Here is a 20,397-nt window from a genome sequence, read left to right as displayed (position 1 = left end):
GAATGAAGGGGTTAACATGAGGAGCGTTTAGCAGCTTTGCGCTTGCACTCACTGGAATTTAGAAGAATGTGGCGGGGAGGTAGGATTTCATTGAAACCTACAGAAAGTTAAAAGGACTAGATAGGGTGGATGTGGAGAGGATGTTTCCTATGTGGGGGTATCCAGAACTAGAAGACACAGCCTCAGAATTGAGGGGTGACCCTTTAGAACAGAGGTAAGGAGAAATTTTTTAGCCAGAGAGTAGTAAATCTGTGGAATGCTCAGACAGCGGCAGAGGCCACGTCCATGGGTATAGTTAAGGTGGAAGTTGATTGTTTCTTGATCAGTCAGGGCATCGAAGGATATGGTGAGAAGGAAGGTGTATGTTGAGGGGGATCTGCGATCAGCTGTGATGGAATTCTGGAGTAGATTCAATGGGCTGAATGGCCCAATTCTGCTCCCATGTCTGACAGTCTTATGCTAGAATGACTCTTGGTTATCTTGAAATAAAGATGATGATTTCTTTTTAAGCAGAACTGACACAAATTATCAAATCAGTCTGTAAAGCAGAACTGGTACTTTATAAACTTTGACATTTGATGGTTCATAACAGTAATTTATTTTCCTCATCATAAGGCATTTGAGATTCGATCATAACCTTTATTTGCAAAATATAAGACTGATTTAATTTACAAAGTACTTCTCCAGACAAATTATAAAGAAAGATCTACATGCTCATTGATGGTGCTTTTGTGTAGCTGGTAGATTTATGTCTTCCAATAAGTAGTTAAACTGTTACTAATAATCCAAAGATGAAAATTTTATGCCAGGAAGACACTTTTAACACCATTGTTAACTGAACAAGATGTGAACAAAGAATCCACCCATCCTGGCAGATCTGACAAATAGTAAACAAAGTGATCACTCATTGTTTTGTTCATTCACAGGACATGGACAGCACTGTTAAAGTCATCATTTCATGTCTCTTCCTAATTATTCTTAAACTAATCCTCTGTAAGGGGAACAGAAGGTACACAAGAAACTTCTCACAGCCATTCCAAGTATCAATACGTTTAAACTGCACTTAATTATGATAACCCTATGCAGGTTAACAATCTCACCTACACAATCCATCTGGACAGCTGTTAAAGGAAATGTTTGCTGAATATCAGAAATTTTAAGTGCTGGAAGACAAGACGCATCTTGAGATGTACTCTGTGCAGCTATCAGTTCGAGTCCTGAGAAAGTATGAAGATGTTACGTAATTAATCACATTGCCCATTGATACTTTAAAACATCTTATCAATGACAAAACACAGTAAGTATTACTATTGTAATAAACAAACAAAATTGCTACAGTATCTAATGCCAAAAAACTGAATAAATCTTCGTACTAATATCATCTTTAAGTATCACTACTAAATCTCTTCCTGAAGCTTTGCAAAAGGCTAGTATCCAGGTTGAGCAGGTAATTAGGAAAGATAACAATGTTATCATCTATTGTGAAGAGAGATAAATACAAAAGAAAGGCGGTAATGCTCAAGTTGGATAAGGCAATAGTGAAGCAATATGTGAGGTACTGTGTACATTATCAGTCTCCTTATTTAAAGTAGATATTTATGTGTTGGAAGTGGATAAGAAATGGTTTACTAAACAAGTTTCTGGAACAGGTGGGATATCTTACTAGGAAAGTTTGTGCAGATCAAACATGCACCTGCTGTAGTTTAAAGGAGCTAGAGCAGACGACTGTAATACACAAGGTCCTGATGAACCCTGATTAGGTTGATGAGAGCAGGCTAGTTCTTATAAGTGAACCTAGAGCTAAGGGTTTGAAAATAAGGAGCTGGCTAAGGAAGTTGAAGGTTTTTTCCCGAGTTTTGAAATTCTCTTTATCAAAGGATATTAGGGGAGAAGAAAATACACACTTGATACACTTGATAAACAAAGGGATAATAGGTTATCATAAGCAGACAGGAATACAAAGTTAGATTTAAACACATTTTAATTCAAAGTCCGTCAAATTAATTCTTAACCTGAACATCCAAATATTTCTGCAATAGCGTTTGCCTACACTCCATGGACAACACAACTTTTGATTTGAACACTGAATGCATTTTAATCTATGATATGCTGTAGATGTTTTAGTCTGTCTAAACAATGTACAAGATGAAGTTAGCGGTTTAAGATTTTAACACAAAGTCCTGCAAGCCCCTGGAATTAGGAGTCTGAGAGTGGAGTCAGCAAACATTCCAGAATTGTAAGTCACCAACGTTTCCCCTACTACTTATCCATAGATGTCTTGTACCGATAGTAGAGGTACAATGTCCTCCAGGAGTAAATAGCAGACTATAACTTGCTGCTTTGTATTCAAAATGACCACTTGAGGTGGGGGTGGGGGGCTAGTTACAAGTGCTTGTGAACGTAACATCAACATTGCAGTTTCAGCATCTTTCAGATTAATGGGAAATTAGTAATTAAAATTAAAAATATTAATACAATATCAGCCCCAACCACTAGAGAAAGTCACCTTTTTCATATATCTCTTTCTTTTCTTCCATTGATAGGGAGATGACCTTCTCTTCCAGTGTTCTTTTTTCAGCTTTAGCTTGATTTTCCAAATAACCTTCATCCGGACTCATTGACAAGGCTAGTTGGTGAGGATTTTCCTGTATTACAATAAACATCCAAAATTATGGTTATATTATGACACCAAAACACTCCATCAGAAAGTAGTATCACCAATGATTTATGAAGGAGGTAGCTAGCTTTGAAGGAGGTAGTCGGCTATGCAGCCTTCAATGTTGGTAAGCAGTTTTGGGTTCTTAGCAAAAAGTGGATGTGCTGGCAATGGAGTGTTCAGAGAAGGATCACGAATATAATCCTGGGAATGAAACGGTTAACAGATATCTGAGGAGCACATGATGACTCTGGGCTTGTATTTGCTGGAGCTTAAAAGAATGAGGGGGAGCTCAAAGAAATCTATCAAACATTGAAAGGTCTAGGAAGAGTGGATGTGGAGATGATGTATCATATAATAGGGGAGTCTAGGACAAGTGGGCACAGCCTCAAAATACAAAGGCATCCCTTTAGGACAGAGATGAGGAGGTATTTCTTTAGCCAGAGGGTGGTGATGAATGGGTGGAATGCTTTGCCAGACAACAGTTGAGATCAAGCCATTGGGTATATTTAAGTCAGAGGTTGGTAAGTTCTTGAATAGTAGGGGCTTCATGGGTCACTGGGAGAAGGTAGGAGAATTGGGTTGAGAGGAATAATAAATCACTCCCGATGGAATGGCAGAGTAGACTCTGTGGGCCAAATGGCCTAATTCTCCTATATCTTGTGGTCAAAGTGTGGAAGAAAATATGACTTGTTTTCAAAAAAACAGCTGTTCATGATTTATATTGAAGGAATCTGTTAGAAGACATGGAAAAAATTACTCAATCCTCAACTCTAGATGAGATAGAAATAAACTAAAAATTCGGAAGAAGGGTGGCATTACTAAGCATTATGAGAGAATAAATTACAGGTTATTATTATTCTTTATCCAAAATGCTTGGGGCCAGTTTTGGATTTGGAATACATAATGAAATAGCTTGGGATTGCCACCATTTTGGACTCTATATTTATGCGCTACCAGTAAGCAGTCTTTGTTTTTCACTTGTTCATCACACGTATGCATTAAACAGTAAAAAATATTATATACCATTAATATAGTGAAAATATAATGTGTGCAGGGTACCAAAAGCAGCATCAGAAGCATACGTGAATCTAACTGTTGAACATCAACACACAGCAGCAAGCTTTAAGGTTCCACATATGATGTTATGTTTTGATTAAAAGGCTACAGTATACAATCCTTGTATTTTATTTTTTTAAGGTTTTATGTAAGGCATAAAAACAATCAGGATTGTAGACTAGCTCTGGTGTTACATGTTCATCAGCAACAGTCATGGCAAATTCATCAATGAAGTTCTCACAACACACACAAAATGCTGGTGGAATGCAGCAGGCCAGGCAGCATCCATAGGAAGAACCTGACTGCTGAATATACACAATTACATTCAATTTTCAGTTCATCATGATAGATATTTGCTTGTTTCATGATCAGCATACTGTTAATTGAAATCAGTTCAGTCCGATGCTGACAAATCCACTCTTTCAATACATGACTGAGATTTTTATTTCTTGCTTTATGTAGTGTTTTTCTACTTCTCAACAACTTCTGTTAATTACATATGTGAGGTCCCCTCTCAAAACTGTCTGTGGCATGCAGAGACCTGCATATCGCTTGGGAACCTTCCCAGTGCCTTGTCGAATTTTACATTTGTGACACCATGTCAGCGCTCAAAAAAATTTTGGATTTCAGAGATTTTCGGATTTTGGATTTTCAGTAAAGGGGTACTCAATATGTAGTAGTTACAGTAACTGGTTCATGTACTTGAGCAACTTAACAAGAGCCTCTAAAAAAATTACAGTTGAACATAATAGTACTTAAAACATTTGCAAGGATTAACTAAAAAAAATACATGCACTACAGAACCTATGGCACTGGATTTTGAAGTCTCAGGGTAACAAATACTATTATATCCTTTGTCAATCGTTTTTTCATGGAAACAAACAAACATGGGAGATGAAAAGGGGGAATGCTTAAATTGCTAGTTGTCTTAAAATACCAACAACAGGGAATAGAAATTGAAACTGCCTGTCCTCCAATGCCATGATACATGTCTAGTTTTGAAGGTGACAACCAAATACTTTCAAAACCAAAAAAGATATACAGTGCCTACAAAGAGTATTCAGCCCTTTTGGAAGTTTTCATGTTTCATTGTTTTATAACACTGAATCTCTAGATTTAATTTTGCTTTTCTTGACACTGATCAACAGAAAAAGACTCTTTCACATCAAAGTAAAACAGATCTCTACAATGTGATCTAAATTAATTAAAAATATAAAACACAAAATAATTGATTGCATAAGTATTCATCCCTTTTAATATGACACACCAAATCATCACTGGAGCAGCCATTTGGTTTTAGAAGTCATATAATTAGTTAAATGTTGATCCCCTGTGTGCAGTCAAGGTGTTTCAATTGATTGTAGTAAAAATACACCTGTATCTGGAAAGTCCACCTGCTGGTGAGTCAGTATCCTGGCAAAAATGACACCATGAAGATGAAAGAACACTCCAAGCAATTCCATGAAAAGGTTATTGAAAAGCACAAGTCAGCAGATGGATACATGAAAATTTCCAAGTCACAGAATATCCTTCGGTATACAGGAAAATCAATCAAGAGATGGAAAAAATATGGCTCAGCTGTAAATCTGCCTGAAGTAGGCCTTCCTCAAAAACTGAGTGATGTGCAAGAAGGTGACTAGTGAGAAAGGCACCAAGAGACGTATGATAGTTCTGGAGGAGTTACAAGCTTCAGTGGCTGAGACGGAAGAGGCTACACATACAACTGTTGCCTGGGTGCTTCACCAGTTGCAGCTTTATGGGAGAAAAGCAAAGGGTTAACATCGTAAACCAGCAAGTTGTTTGTTATGTCTCCCTGCTCACTGGAACATGGAGTCACCTCTTTCTCCCTTATTAGAAGAGAGAGAGCCTGTAGCATGTTGAATTATTGGGTGAACAATGTAGTCTTTGAGGTAACTGCAAGTCTGTGTTTTTGCTATTGCTTTGTTCACGTTTGAGTGCTAGTAGCAGGTGCGCTTATTTTTGCCAGTGGGGAGAGGGGGATTGTTGCTCACTGCTGCTTACACGAGGGAGGGAGGGGAGCTGGGGGAGGGGGCTTTGAGGTTCTAACATTTAACTGTCATTCATTTTTGGGGCACTCCTCTGTTTGTGTGGATGGTTGCGAAGGAAAAGTATTTCAGGATGTATATTGTATACATTTCTCTGTCATTAAATTGTACCTTTGAATCCTTTGAGAAGGCCACTGTTGAAAAAAACTCATATGAAATCTCAGCTTAAGTTTGCCAAAAGGCATGTGGGACACGCTGAAGTCAGCTGGAAGGAAGTTCTATGGTCTGATGAAACCAAAATTAAGCTTTTTGGCCATCAGACTAAACACTATGCTAGGCATAAGCCAAACACCCCACATCATCAAAAACACACCATCCCTGTTGTGAAGCTTGGTGGTGGCTGCATCATGTTGTGGGAATGCTTCACTGCAGTGGACCCTGGTAGGCTTGTGAAGTTAAAGGGTAAAATTAATGCAGCAAAATACAGGGAAATCTTGATGCAGTCTGCAAGAGAACTGCGGCTTGGGAGAAGATTTGTTTTCCTGCAAGACAATGACCTCAAGCGTAAAGCCAAAGCTACAAAGCAACTGCTTAAAAACAACAAAGTTATTATCCTGAAGTGGTCAGGTCAGAATCCAGACCTTAATCCAATTGAGAATTTATGGCTAGACTTGAAAAGGGCTGTTCACTCACAATCCCCATGCAATCTAACAGAGCTTGAACAATTTTGTAAAGAACAGGGAAAATTTGGTGTCCAGATGTGCAAAGCTGACAGAGGACTATACACACAGAATCAAAGCTGTAACTGCTGCCAAAGGTGTATCTACTAAATACAGACTTGAAGTTGGTGAATACTTATGCAATCAATTATTTTGTGTCTTATATTTGAAATTATTTTAGAGTTCTGTTTTCACTTTGACATGAGAGCCCTTTACTGTTAATCAGTGTAAAAAAAATACAAAATTAAATCCACTGTGATTCAATGTTGTAAAACAATAAAGCATGAAAACCTCCGGCGGGGTGAGTACTTTTTATATGCATTGTATTTATTATAAATTTTTAAATAAAGATGAAATTATTCTAAATAACGCAAGCTCATGAAATGAAAACTATTAAGGTAACTGGAGAATGCACCCTAACAGGTGTATGTAACAAGTTAATATTGACTGGTAAGTTTTGGAGATAAGCATTTTACAATGAATAAAACAAGTTCATTGTCCTTACCTTGAAATAGTGCTTGATTTTATCCTGCAAGAAACAAGGATTTTCTTTCAGGCATTCTCTAAACCTTGTCACCTTTTCACTAATCTGCAGCATCTCTATAGGATCCCCATCATGATTCCAGTTTGTTGCAACATACTACACAAAGAAAAATCAGTGATTGTTATTTTAATTTCAGACAAATTGAATTAAGAATCACACTAATCAAGCAGAATATAGAGAAACATTCCAAGCAAAAAAATCTTCAAAATTATACATTATATTGCTCCAGTAAGTCAACAGGTCTCTAAATTTAAGACTGTTTGTACATACCATCCCAGAGTAAAAAATGGGTTTTATTCTTCCAAATGCCCACAAATCAATTTTGTCCATAAGTCAAGAAAAACACAAAAAATACTCAATATTGCACCTATATCTTCATAGTACTGCAATAAATGACATCAAAAGCACATAAGACTGGAAAGAAAGACATAATAAGTGGAAATAAAGGAAAACTAGTTCTGTGGTCTGTAATAAACTACTTTTGCACATCTGATTCCAGTAATATTATGGAATTTCATTTGTGTGTAGCTGTGTTCATAAATTATGTTGTTCCTTAAACTGGGAAAAAAACTATTTATTTCCTTATTTTTCTTCAGCAATGTCCCAAATAGGAAGTTTTTACCATATACTTCATAATTTAACCACAATGATTTTATCTTGCAATAAGATTGAATTCCCTCATCCTGACAACTATCCTATCTACAGCCTTAATGTGATGCTCAGTACTGCATCCATTTCTGAGTTCTGATCAATTGACAGGTCATTTTCTTGATTTTGTATCCAATTACGACTGTTTGACAGATAGGGAAAAAGGGGTGGCAAAAAGAGATCTGTGGCTGCAGTTTCCAGCAGATTTAAATCGAAATGCAGTCCAGATATCTTGAGTTCATTTCTCAGTTAAACTGCCAATTGAGTAAGGAAGGAAGGAAGGAGTATGGAGCAGAATAATGGGATGGTGTTGCCCAACCCATCAATTTAGATTTTTGCCAAATGTACATTTTGAACTGATGCTATCTACTCATCTGGGCCATTAATGAGCACACGAGTGCTCCTCCTGTTCACAGTCCAATAGATACTGCTTTTCAGCAGCATATTAACCAAGGTCCAAAAAGAGTGAGCTTAGAGGCATCAAAATGAAGAGGTACATTGATGGAAAGAAGCAACCTTAAAATTATTTTAATGAGTTACCACATCCCAAGGGCATGCAAACTGCCTGCCCGTACAATTTACCCACACCGATCAGCCTTCCATGGGCAAGTTGCATTCACGTGTGATTCCTGAATTCAATTATCCCAATAAGAATGTGTTTACTACATTTAACAGCTGTCATGCATAAATTTCTGCAATTAAAGTCAGCAACTCTGAAGCCAGACTAATTGTATACACCTAAAAGCGTTGACTCCATAATATATTATTCGTTCAACATGAAAATGTTCAGCACTGCTCACTATCAATTTTATTACTTTAATACAAGAAATAATTCACTTTAAAAATGATGATTTCAAACAGTTCACAACACACATGTTCGCATCATAGCGATTACTATTACAGAATGCATTAACTTAAATTATATCACCCCCTAGTGGCACATTCACAATATTATTCACAGTACACACTAATGTGGCTCTGACGCCATCACGTGGATAAGGTAAACATCAACTTACTGATGCCAATGAAAGGCCAAAATTGGTGGTCTGGTGTTTCAACTGAATTTCAATCTTGTGAAGGAGTGCTTCTATTCTCTCTTCCTCAAATCCTTTCCTTTTAATTTAGAAAAAAAAATGAAATGTTACACATGAAAGTGAGCACTCAAGGAAATATTTATGACATGGGCATGCAAAGGGTAGACAGTAGATAGTCTTGTCTAAGTCTAGAGGGCACAGTGTATGATGAGGGCAAGAGAATCTGGGGAAGGGGGTGAATATTCAAGTATCTAAACAAGCATTTGATTGTCAAAGAAAGACGACCACAGAGTGAATGTTGGTAAATGGGATCAGAATAGGTGGTCAACATGAAAAATAGACCACAAGATTTTGAGCAAAATTAGGCCATTTGATCCAATGAATGCTTTGCTGTTCAATTATGACTGACATTTTTTCTCAACTCCATTCTACTGCCTTTTTCTTGTAATCCCTTTACCAATCACCTACCTATCTTTTTCTACCTTAAATACACCCAATGGCTTGGGCTCCATGGCCCTCTATGGCAATAAATTCCACAAGTTCACCACCCTCTCATGAAGAAGTTCTACCTCAGCTCAGTTTTAAAAAGTCATCCTTTTATTTGGAAAATGCGCCCTTAGATCCTAGACTCTCCTCTTAATGGAAACATCTCCTCTGCGTCTACACTATCCAGGCATTACAATATCAAGTATGTTTAAATGAGATTCCCACCTCCCATCCTTCTGTACTCCATCAAGTCTATTTATTTATTTAGAGATACAGCACGGAACAGGCCCTTCCGGCTCTTTGAGTCACATCGCACGGCAATCCCGATTTAATCTTAACCGAATCACAGGACAACTTAAAATGACCAATTAACCTACCAACCAGTATGTCTTTAGACTGTGGGAGGAAACGAGAGCACCCGGAGGAAACCCACGCTTAAACTCCTTAAAGGCGTGAATTGAGCCCTGGGCTACCTGTAATATAAAGCATTGTGCTAACCACTACAGTAGTGCAGTGATGATGCCGATCAAGGAATAGACTATTGGGAGATTACAGGGAAGTCAGTTTTTCTTCCTCATTTACTTATTATTGTTAGGTCTAGAAATTTAGTTGCACCAGCCTGCTGTTAACAACTTGGTGTAGGCAGCAATCCCTACATAAAAGTTGAGTGATGGACATGATTATACAAAGGGCATAATAAATAGAGAATTTATGAAATCACACAGAATCTATTGTAAGCATATATGATTTTCATGACATCTTGTCAACAGAACAGGTGACCAATGTCATCAACATATATAAGAGGAGCAAGATGGCGCTGGTAAGACAGCGACATTTTGTGGGTGGCTAACAATACTAACTATCCTACTAAATATACTTTTTACTGGACTATGATCATTGTAATCTACAATCTGTAATTTCTCTTTTGGAATTGTGCTTTTGAACTGTCCATACAACCAGGCATTTTTGCAGTATTCTGAAGGATTTAGTGAATTGAGCTGTCGAGAACGTAGTTACTGCCATGGTGGCTATTGCTGGAGTGGACTTCAGACTGGATTGAAACTTGGGGCCAGACTGGAACAGCAGAACCTGGGCCCAAAAGTGAGAAATAAACTGATATTTAACTGATTCAAGGGTCGAGACCAAGAAAGAAGGATGAACTGGTGTTCAGTGCACTATACCGCGAAGTTTTAATCACCTTAGTGCTGAACTGAGTCTGCAGCTGCGGACTGCAGCTATAGGCACTTGCCTCAATGCTGAACTGGTTTCATGGCTGCGGTCTCACTAACGGTGACTCTGCGATGTGTGTATTATTTGTTTACTTTTTTATTGTTCACACAATTTGTTCTTTTTTGGCAAATTGGATGTTAGACAGTTTTTGTGATGTGGGTTCGTTCATGGATCTATTGTGTTTCTTTATTTTGTGGCTGTCTGTAAGATGAATCTCAAGATTGTATATGGTATACATACTTCATTAATATATGTACCTTGAACTTTGAATACCAAAGTATTCAGAAGAGCACAAGTCTTCCATTTAGTAAGGAACAGACTGTCATCACTGCAGTATTGTGTTTTTAGTACTGAAGACGATACAGGAACATACTGGGGCAGCATAATCTGTGCAAAGTATATTTTTTAACTCTAATACATTGCATCACTGTAATTAAACTATACATTATGTTTATGGAGTAAGTTACGCACTCAATTACTTCGTCAATTACTTCCTCGATGATCTGCTTCACAGTTTTAATGTCTTCTTCTGCGATGCCTTGCAGCCCAATACTAAAGCACGCCTCTCTTGTGCTCTCATCATATCTGGAAAACCAAACATATTTTTCTTAAGCAACTGTGAAGTACGTTATAAACAAACTAGTGGCTAACAGTTCAAAAGTACGAAATAAACAGGAAAACTAATCTTACCCAACGACAGGAGCAAAGTCTGTGCCAATCCTGGCATCAATCAATGCTTTATAAAAGGGGGAATTGGGTCCAGAAACCAGTAAAGATGATATAAGACTTAGGACGAATGTTTCAAAAGTATCGGTGATGCTATGGAAATACATTTAAAAACATTTTTAGGCAACATGCAATTAATATAATACATTAAAGTTTTCAATATGAAATGCTATATGGTGCTGTAAAACTAGTTATAGTTATGGTAAAACTCCATTAATCCAGCACACTTGGAACTTCAGTGTGGGGGACCAAAAGATTTTTCAGACTAAAGGATGAGATTAATATTTTAACATATCGTCAATTCACTAATCTTTATATAAAACAAAAGCAAAATACTGCATGTGGTGGAAACATGAAATAAAAACAAAATTCAGATGTTGGAGGTAGGTTTTTTTTCCTGCTGGGTTGGTGGTAACACCAGATACATTAGGGACATTTAATAAACTCTCAGACAGGGACATGAATGATAGAAAAATGGCTTTGTAGGAGGTATGGACTAGATTGATCTTAAGAGTAGGTTAAAAGGTTAGCACAATATCAAGGGCCAATGAGCCCATATTGTGTTGTAATCTTCTATGTAAAATACGAGAAGTATTCACCGTCTGCCAATTTCCACTGAGAGGAAAAGTTAGTTTCAGGTTCTTTCATGGGAATTGGGAAAAGATGCAGGTAAAAATAATTAGTTTTGTAGAGAAAGTTCAGAGCAGCAGAAATTAAAAGGTCTATGACCCATGGGGGCAATCAGGAGGCACTAAATGAAACCTGTCACGTTGGTGGTTGAGGGGGACAGGAGATGGTGAATGAAATCTAAAATGAAAAATTGAGGAGGAAGGCAGAAAAAAAGACTGGAAAAGATTGGGCAGACACGAGGAAATCTGCAGCTGCTGGAATTTCAAGCAACACACATAAAGGTAGCTGGTGAACACAGCAGGCCAGGCAGCATCTCTAGGAAGAGGTACAGTCGACGTTTCCGGCCAAGACCTTTCATCAGGGCTAACTAAAAGAAGAGCTAGTAAGAGATTTGAAAGTTGGGGCGGGGGGGGAGAGATCCGAAATGATAGGAGAAGACAGGAGGGGGAGGGATAGAGCCAAGAGCTGGACAGTTGATTGGTAAAAGAGATGCGAGAGGATCATGGGACAGGAGGCCTAGGGAGAAAGAAAAGGGGGAGGGGTGGGAAAAAACCAGAGGATGGGCAAGGGATATAGTGAGGGGGACAGAGGGAGAAAAAGGAGATCCTCTCATATCCCTTTTGCCAATCAGCTGTCCAGCTCTTGGCTCCATCCCTCGCCCTCCTGTCTTCTCCTATCATGTGGGATCTCCCCCTCCCCCTCCCACTTTCAAATCTCTTACTAGCTCTTCTTTCAGTTAGTCCTGATGAAGGGTCTCGGCCTGAAACGTCAACTATACCTCTTCCTATAGATGCTGCCTGGCCTGCTGCGTTCACCAGCAACTTTTATGGAAAAGATTGGGGATGTTTGATCACCTGAAACTGTTGCAGTTGATGTATAGGAGTGGGACGTAATGTTACAATTTTACAAGTTGTTGGCAAGATCTAGCTTGATTATTGTACGTGCTTCTGGCTTTACAGCTACAGGTATCAAGCTGGAAATGATGCAGAAAAGGTTTCATGAGGATGTTAACAAGACAGTTTAATTTCTTGTGCAGTAAGACAGATATAGGTATTCAACATACTCACTCGCCCAACAAGTAGCTCACACTGTACATGGTTTGCTTAGCAGGATCAGGAGCCATTGAGTCTGACCCACAAGGAACATGATATTCCCTCTGGAGGAAAACAAGTGCCACAACAGAAACAATAAGTAATGCATTACAATTATTTGTACATTCACTACAATTATAGAGTACTTTGCATTTAACAGCAAGATGAAAATGACAGACAAGTTCTACCACTGATCTTTCGTTCTTACATTGCCTTCTTTAGTATTAATTTCTTGACTAAAGTATAGCAAACCCAGTTTAATCAGGCACAAGTAGATGCAAACATAATTCTGCTGTCATACCATAATAAAATCCAACTTTTAAACAGCATTTCTTTAAGGTTCTTCCAATATTCTCTGTATTTATGGTTTAAGAGTTTTCATTTATACAGGTGCATTTCAGAACAACAGAGCAGTTCAAAGCCAATTAAATACTTATGAAGAATTGCCAGCCCAGAACAATGAGAAAACAGGGATCAGCAAATTTGAACATTGCATGAACAAAAGTAACGGACAACAAAAGAGTTGACTTCTTTTATCAAGAAAGGGAGCATTTAAGCAATATTCTTGACTACAATCCTGGAAAAAAAAGAGTCTCAGCCTGAAATTTCGACTGTTTACTCATTTCCATAAATGCTGTCTGACCTGCTAAGTTCCTCTAGCACTTTCTGTGTGTCTTCCTTTGGATTTTCTGCATCTGCAGACTTTCTCATGTAAATAATATTCTGTTCATTGATAAGGTTGTCTATTCTTTTGTTGTTAAATGATGAGATATTTTACTTGGCTGCACAATCCATTAGCTGATTTGAAATATTCCACCTCCAGCGGTTCTGCACTGAAATCTAACCCCACCATCTAAGAAGGGCGGGGGGGGGGAGAGGAGTGAGGGGGGGGGGAAGAGAGCGAGAGAGAGAGATGGGGGGGGAGACAGAGAGAGAGAGAGAGAGAACGAACAGATAATTACAGACCTATAGTCTGTAAATGCCAATGCCAGGGAATATTCTGGAATATATTTCTTTAAGGAAGTGATTTCATAATATTTAGAAAGTGAAATGGAGACACCTGTTTCTCCCTTATTAGGGAGAGAGAGAGAGAGCCTGTGGTACGTTGAATGCCGAGTAAACAATGTAGTCTTTGGGGTAACTGTAAGTCTGTGTCTTTGCTGTTGCCTTGCTCACGCTTGAGTGCTTGGTGGCGGGTGCTGATGCTTTTTTTGCCGCGGGGGGAGGGGAATTGTTGCTTGCTGCCGCTTATGCGCGGGAGGGAGGGGTGCTAGGGTGACTTTGGGGTTCCAACATTTAACTGTAGTCTATACTTTGGGGCACTCCTCTGTTGTCGTGGATGGTTGCGAAGAAGCAGCATATCAGGATGTATATTGCATACATTTCTCTGACATTAAATGAACCTTTGAAAGTTATAGAGAGTCAATATGAATTTATGAAAGGGAAACCATAATTTACAAAATATAACTCAGAATGGTAAGGGGAATCAATTAATGCATATTTGAATTTTTCAGAAGGTCATTAATAAATTACAATACAACCTATCATTAACAAAATTACAGCATTTGGGATTGGAAAGCAATGTGGATTCAGGATTTGTCAATCAACAGAAATCTTTGGGAATAAACAGGTCCTTAGTGGAAGATCACCACGGCAGGTGGCATGGTAGTGTAGTGGTTAGTGTAATGTTATTACAACTCTAGTAATCAGGGTTCAATTCCCATCACTCTCTGTAAGGAGATTGCATGTTCTCCCTGTGAATGTGAAAGTTTGGGTGCTCTAGTTTCTTCCCACATTCCAAAGAATGCACGGGTACAGGTTAGAATCAGTAAGTTCTGAGCACGCTATGTTGGCACCAGAAGCAGGGCAACACTAACAGGATGCCCCCAATACTTACTCAGACTGTGTTTGTCGTTGATGCGACTAACGCATTTCACAGTATGTGTCAATATTTTGATGTACAGTACATGTGCCAAATAAAGCTATTCTTTAAAATCTTCAAACTGGTATGTCATAAAGATCAATGCCATACACAATGTGTACCAGTAACTGGGAATTTGAACAGGAAAAAAAAAGTAAACTGAATGGATACTCCCTAAAGTTTTGAAGAATGAGAGATATTTAACTGAAAAATCCTTGAGCAATTTGACAGGCAATATATTAAGATAATGTTTTTGTTAGCTGGAGTATACAGAATATAATCAGTCTCAAAACGAGGGTCCATCCATTGAGAATAATCTGGTATCAGCAAAGGTCAAGTTATCTCAGGACTATCAAACTTGCCATGTACAAGTATACTAACAGCAATGTGGATTACTTTTATAGCTATTAAATGTGTACCAGTGTTTAACTATTGATATTAGTGTAGTCAGAGTGATGGCTCTTTTACTTACTGGTTCACTCCAGCGCACCTGTTTGGGAACTGAGGTGCCAGGTTCAATTCTTTGGAATTTGCAAAGTGCCTCTTCTTGGATTTGCTTAAGATGTTGTTCCAGGGGGAGATCACCGTAGGTAAAGAACCTAAAATGGGCAAGTTGCAAAAACAGAACTGTTAGAATTTCAAAGTACTGCTAAGATTTTAATTGACTGAACTTTTTCGACAAGGCTACACAAGATATTTCCATGAGTACAGGTGAACACCGCATTATAGCAGCTCAGGCAATGGAAATTCACCCTTGTAGATCACTACCCAAAGATCTGTGATAGCAAACAAAATTCACTTTCACCGAATTTGTGTATCACTTCTAGCACGTATTTTTGAAGAATGCACAGATGTTATTTCACATTACAGAACATCACAATATGGATGGTTTACTGGGAATGCAACCTCCCAATAACAGGAGGGGGTGCGGGGGAAGTTTGCCTGCAGAGTCAAACTCAGAGGCATGTCTAATCTGAAGAGAAGCGTGGCCATTTGGAGCTGGGGAGTAGTGGAAAGTACGGGAAAATATGATGGAATGAAATGCATTGCACAGAGGACAGAATTCTGTTTTATTAACATGCCTGAAAACTTGGTGTCATAGTCCAGATGCAAGATGCAAAATTAGAAGCATACCACAGCCAGGAAAGGAATGAAGGAAGGAAAGCCTAGTCAGAAAATAAAGCAAAAACTTAAGGTGTTGCTAATATGGATGCTACATTGCTACAACCTTGTCAGCATATGTATTCCTTGCATATTAAAGAACACTCACTTCTGGATCATAAATTTCCAACAAATCCACTATAAATTTAACCTTCCTGGAGTTTTGATACACGCAACGTTGAAATATAATTTGCATTAGACAATATCAACATTTGCAATGACAGTTGTAATCAGCAACTGAGTAGCAAAGTTCAATAATTAGTTTTAAATAATTTATAGTTTTATAGTTTATTTGCAAGATGTTCCAATTACATTAGTAAGCAGTTTTTTATATATACTATGGTCAACAGATTCATTTTTTCATATTTCACTCAATGTATGAGACCACCCAGTCAATATTTTAGAACCAAACAAATCCCTCACTGTTATTTCCCCCAATTATTTCTCATTAACCAGTTCTCTCTCAAATACCCAAAGCCTTTTGTAAATATATTAGAAAACAACAGAGTAGCTAGGGAAGGAGTAGCTCCCACAGAGACTAAAATGGAGCCACGTGACACTTGTGGGGTCCTAAATTAACACTTTGAATCAGTATCCACCAAGAAGGATGAAGAGGATGGAGAGTTAGGAAAGATGTATGCTGAAAGAAACATGCGTGTATTAGAATAGAGGAAATATTAGAGATTTGATGCACACTGAACAAATCCCGATGGCCTGATGAGATCTACCCTAAGGTGTGAAGAGACACCAGGGAGGAGATTGCAGAAGCTATTAGAGATGAAAAAACAGAAAACTGATAGGTGACTAATATTGTTCCCCCATTCAAGAAGCTTGGAAGGGATCAGTGAGAAACTTCACACTACTGAATCTTTCTTCAGAAGCTATTAGGAAAAAAATCTTAGGGATGGTATTTATGATTACTTGGAAAGGCTGGGACTGATTCGGGGAGTTAGGATAGCTTAGTGCAAGGTAACTCGTATGGGAGGTTACTAAGAAAATTGTGAAGGTAGGACAGTACTTGACAAGGTCCTGCCTCATAAATTTGTCTATGAAATTTGGACATGGGGTCTAAGATGTTTTGGCAAACTGGATCCAAAGAAGGTTTGATGTTAGGAGGCAAAGGGGAATACCGTGATTTGTTGTTCTGACCCAGGGATCAGTGGAGGGACCACTGCTGTTTGCCTTGTATTTGATTAAGAATGCCTGTTGTCTGCTAAGTATATTTGCTGATGACACAAAGATTCGTGGAGTTGTAGTGAAGGTGGTTGCCTAAGGATACAAGATAGAAAACTCAGCTGAAAAGTTAGGTAAAGTGGCAGATGGAATTTAATCCAGACAAGGCAAATGCAATGTTGGCATTCATTTCAAGGGGAATAGAATATAAAAACAAGGAGAAAATACTGAGGCTTTATAAGACACTGGTCAGGCTGTACTTGGAGTATTGTCAACAGTTTTGGGCCCCATATCTCAGAAAGGATATGTTGTCATTGAGGAGAGACCAGAGGAGGTTCACGAGGATGATTCTAGGAATGAAGGGGTTAACGTATGTGCAGTATTTGGCAGCTTTGGGCCTGTACTTAGAAAAATGCGTGGAGATCGCACTGAAACCTACCGAATGTTGAAAGGACTAGATAAGGCGGATGTGGAGAGGATGTTTCCTATGGTGGGTGTGTCCAGAACTAGAGGACACAGACACAAACTTGAGAGATTTTAGAGTAAATTTATGGCTTCCTAAAAATGGCAGTACAGGTAGATAGGATAGTGGAAGTGTTTAGCTTGCCTGCCTTTATAGGCAGTACTGAATACAAGAGTTAGGGCATTATGTTGCCGCTGCACAAGCCATTGGTGAGGCCTTGCACAGAACATGTTATGCAGTCCTGGTTACCTCACTGTGGAAAGGATATGGTAGCACTGCATAGAAAGGATTCACAAGGATGTTGTCTGGAATAAAGGGCTTTAGTTACATACAAGGTGAAATTGGATAGGCTGGAATTAGTCTCACTGGAGCATTAAACAGCTGAGAAGCGACCTTTAAAGGCTTATAAAATTATGAGGAACATACACAGAGCAGATAGACAGTCTTTTCAGATTCAGATCTTTTCCCAAGGATAGGAAAGTCTAAAATAAGAGGACAGAGCTTTAAGGCAAGAGGAAATATTTACAGGAGATCTAAGGAGTAAGTTTTTTCACATGGAAGGTGGTGGAACTAAGGAACAAACAGCCAAAGGGGGTAGTAAATGCAGGTACAATCACAGCATTTAAAAAGCATTTGAACAAGTACATGGATAGGAAAGTAATAGCAGTAAAAGGGCAAGAAAATGAGATTAGCAGAGAAAGGCAGCTCAATCAGCACAAGTAGATCAGGACAAAGGGCCTTTTTCCATGCCGTAAGACCACTGCTCATCAATTCTCCTGCCAGCCACCCTACACTTGGTGGAACTTAAACTTGCTAATTTACCTATCAACTAGCACATATTTGGAATGCAGGAAGAAACCAATACTGAAAGAAGTACACATGCTCACAAGATTATATAAATCCACATCATCAGCACGTCAGCACAGCATCAAGCCTGGGTAACTGGAGTTGTAAAACAGTAACACTGAACACAGCATCACCATACTGCCCATTTATTTTGTTTTAAATTCCCTCTGGATTTCTATGGCAGAATGCAATTCCCACACTTTATTTATTTACATGAGACCTGCAGCAAGTTGAACATTGTTCTTTATACCAGTTACAAAGCAGGTAAGAGTTTTATTCACGGAGCTCAGGTGCTATCAAAATGCAAAGTAACTGCATGCTTTAGGAGGTAAATATTTGGACTACTGTCCTTTTGAATTAAATTGTACAAAAAAGATGTACTCATTATATAATTTATACTAATAACTATGCTCAATCAATAAGTTGTGCTCATATTCACATAGCATCACTAACCATTGTTCTCAATGACAAAATTTGAGCCTGGCAACTTGACTTTGGAGTTCAGCAGAGCATCCCTAAAGAAAACAAATTAAGGGCTAGAGACACCCAAGAACAGACAAATACATGGAATGATGTAAAATAAATTGCTTACTTGAATGAAAATATTAAGCTGTCAAAACAAAAAAGATTCATGACTCATTCTAAAATCCTCCAGATGACAGTAGTGACAGAGATAAGTTGGGGTCCTGAAGGGATGGTAATGATTTAAAATTATTTCAACTGGGTTCATCCTCCAGCTGATGTTGTGTTATACAGAAATAACTGTTGAGACGGCTCACAAGTGCTCACAGTATTTTTATATGGTTCTCAGGTATACCTTGCATTACTAGGATGGTAATGTATGGCATGAAAGTGCTTTAATTCTTCCCATGTAAGCTTCGGTATTTGCAAAGGATCACCTCCAGATATCACCGAGTAGGTATGATCAGGCAGAAGCTTGTTCTGTAAATGCTGAGCATACAGATTCTCGTTGTTTGCCTGAAACAAAAATGCAGATGATGCAAACAGTGGAATAAAATGCTAATCTGCATTTGCTAACAAACTAAAAGAAAAGTCAGTTACTTATATATGGAAAAATTCAAATGTTCAAAACATGAGAGAAAAATAGTTTATGGTTCCGTGGTTTTAGATATAACTACATTTAAATGAGAAAGCTGCTCAAACCTTCAACACATGCCCAATAATGTTCCATGTTTAGAATCTGGAAGTTACTCTACTTTAAAAGGTGGGTAGTTTGAAGTACACTGCAATATATACTTCAAATAAAATCAATCTTAAAGACTACTTGTACTCATACAAACAATATAAAAGTTTAAGCCAAATATACAGTGCCTATAAAAGTATTCCCCCACCCCCCCCCGAAAGTTTTCATATAACCATATAACTATTACAGCACGGAAACAGGCCATCTCGGCCCTTCTAGTCCATGCTGAACTCCTACTCTCACCTAGTCCCACCGACCTGCATCGGTCCATAACCCTCCATTCCCTTCCTGTCCATATATCTATCCAAATTAACTTTAAACGACAACATCGAACCTGCCTCAACCACTTCTGCTGGAAGCTCGTTCCACATAGCCACCACTCTCTGAGTGAAGAAGTTCCCCCTCATGTTACCCCTAAACTTTTGTCCTTTAACTCTCAACTCATGTCCTCTTGTTTGAATCTCCCCCACTCTCAATAGAAAAAGCCAATCCATGTCAACTCTATCAATCCCCCTCATAATTTTAAACACCTCTATCAAGTCCCCTCTCAACCTTCTACGCTCCAAAGAATAAAGACCTAACTTGTTCAACCTTTTTCTGTAACTTAGATGAAACCCAGACAACATTTTAGTAAACCTCCTCTGTATTCTCTCAATTTTATTGACATCTTTCCTATAATTCGGTGACTAGAACTGTACACGTTTTATTGTTTAACAACATTGAATCACAGTGGATTTCCTTTGTCTTCTTTTGACACTGATCAACAGAAAAAGACTTTCATGTCAAAGTAAAAACAGATC

The 20,397-nt window shown here is 38.4% G+C and overlaps 1 protein-coding gene across 2 annotated transcripts in view; it reads right to left on the bottom strand.

Annotated features, from left to right (window-relative positions):
• pitrm1 (pitrilysin metallopeptidase 1) overlaps positions 1–20,397 on the bottom strand; it is a 59,289-nt gene that overhangs the window by 29,406 nt on the left and 9,486 nt on the right. For both annotated transcript variants that reach the window (XR_010017450.1, XM_063044379.1), the window contains exons 7-15: positions 19,211–19,371; positions 15,223–15,349; positions 12,806–12,894; positions 11,073–11,201; positions 10,854–10,967; positions 8,649–8,745; positions 6,946–7,080; positions 2,507–2,645; positions 1,101–1,217 (exon numbers count right to left, since the gene is read on the bottom strand). Coding sequence is in view for 1 of the 2 variants with exons in the window: in XM_063044379.1 (XP_062900449.1) it covers positions 1,101–1,217; positions 2,507–2,645; positions 6,946–7,080; positions 8,649–8,745; positions 10,854–10,967; positions 11,073–11,201; positions 12,806–12,894; positions 15,223–15,349; positions 19,211–19,371 (1,108 nt within the window). In the remaining variant the exon portion in view is untranslated. The remainder of the gene's footprint in view (positions 1–1,100; positions 1,218–2,506; positions 2,646–6,945; positions 7,081–8,648; positions 8,746–10,853; positions 10,968–11,072; positions 11,202–12,805; positions 12,895–15,222; positions 15,350–19,210; positions 19,372–20,397) is intronic.

The sequence above is a fragment of the Mobula hypostoma genome, chromosome 3 (genome assembly GCF_963921235.1).
Source record: "Mobula hypostoma chromosome 3, sMobHyp1.1, whole genome shotgun sequence".
In the NCBI taxonomy this organism is placed as follows: Eukaryota; Metazoa; Chordata; class Chondrichthyes; order Myliobatiformes; family Myliobatidae; genus Mobula; species Mobula hypostoma.
Note: the sequence above shows the minus strand (reverse complement) of the source record. Positions and strands in the feature narration are given on the sequence as shown.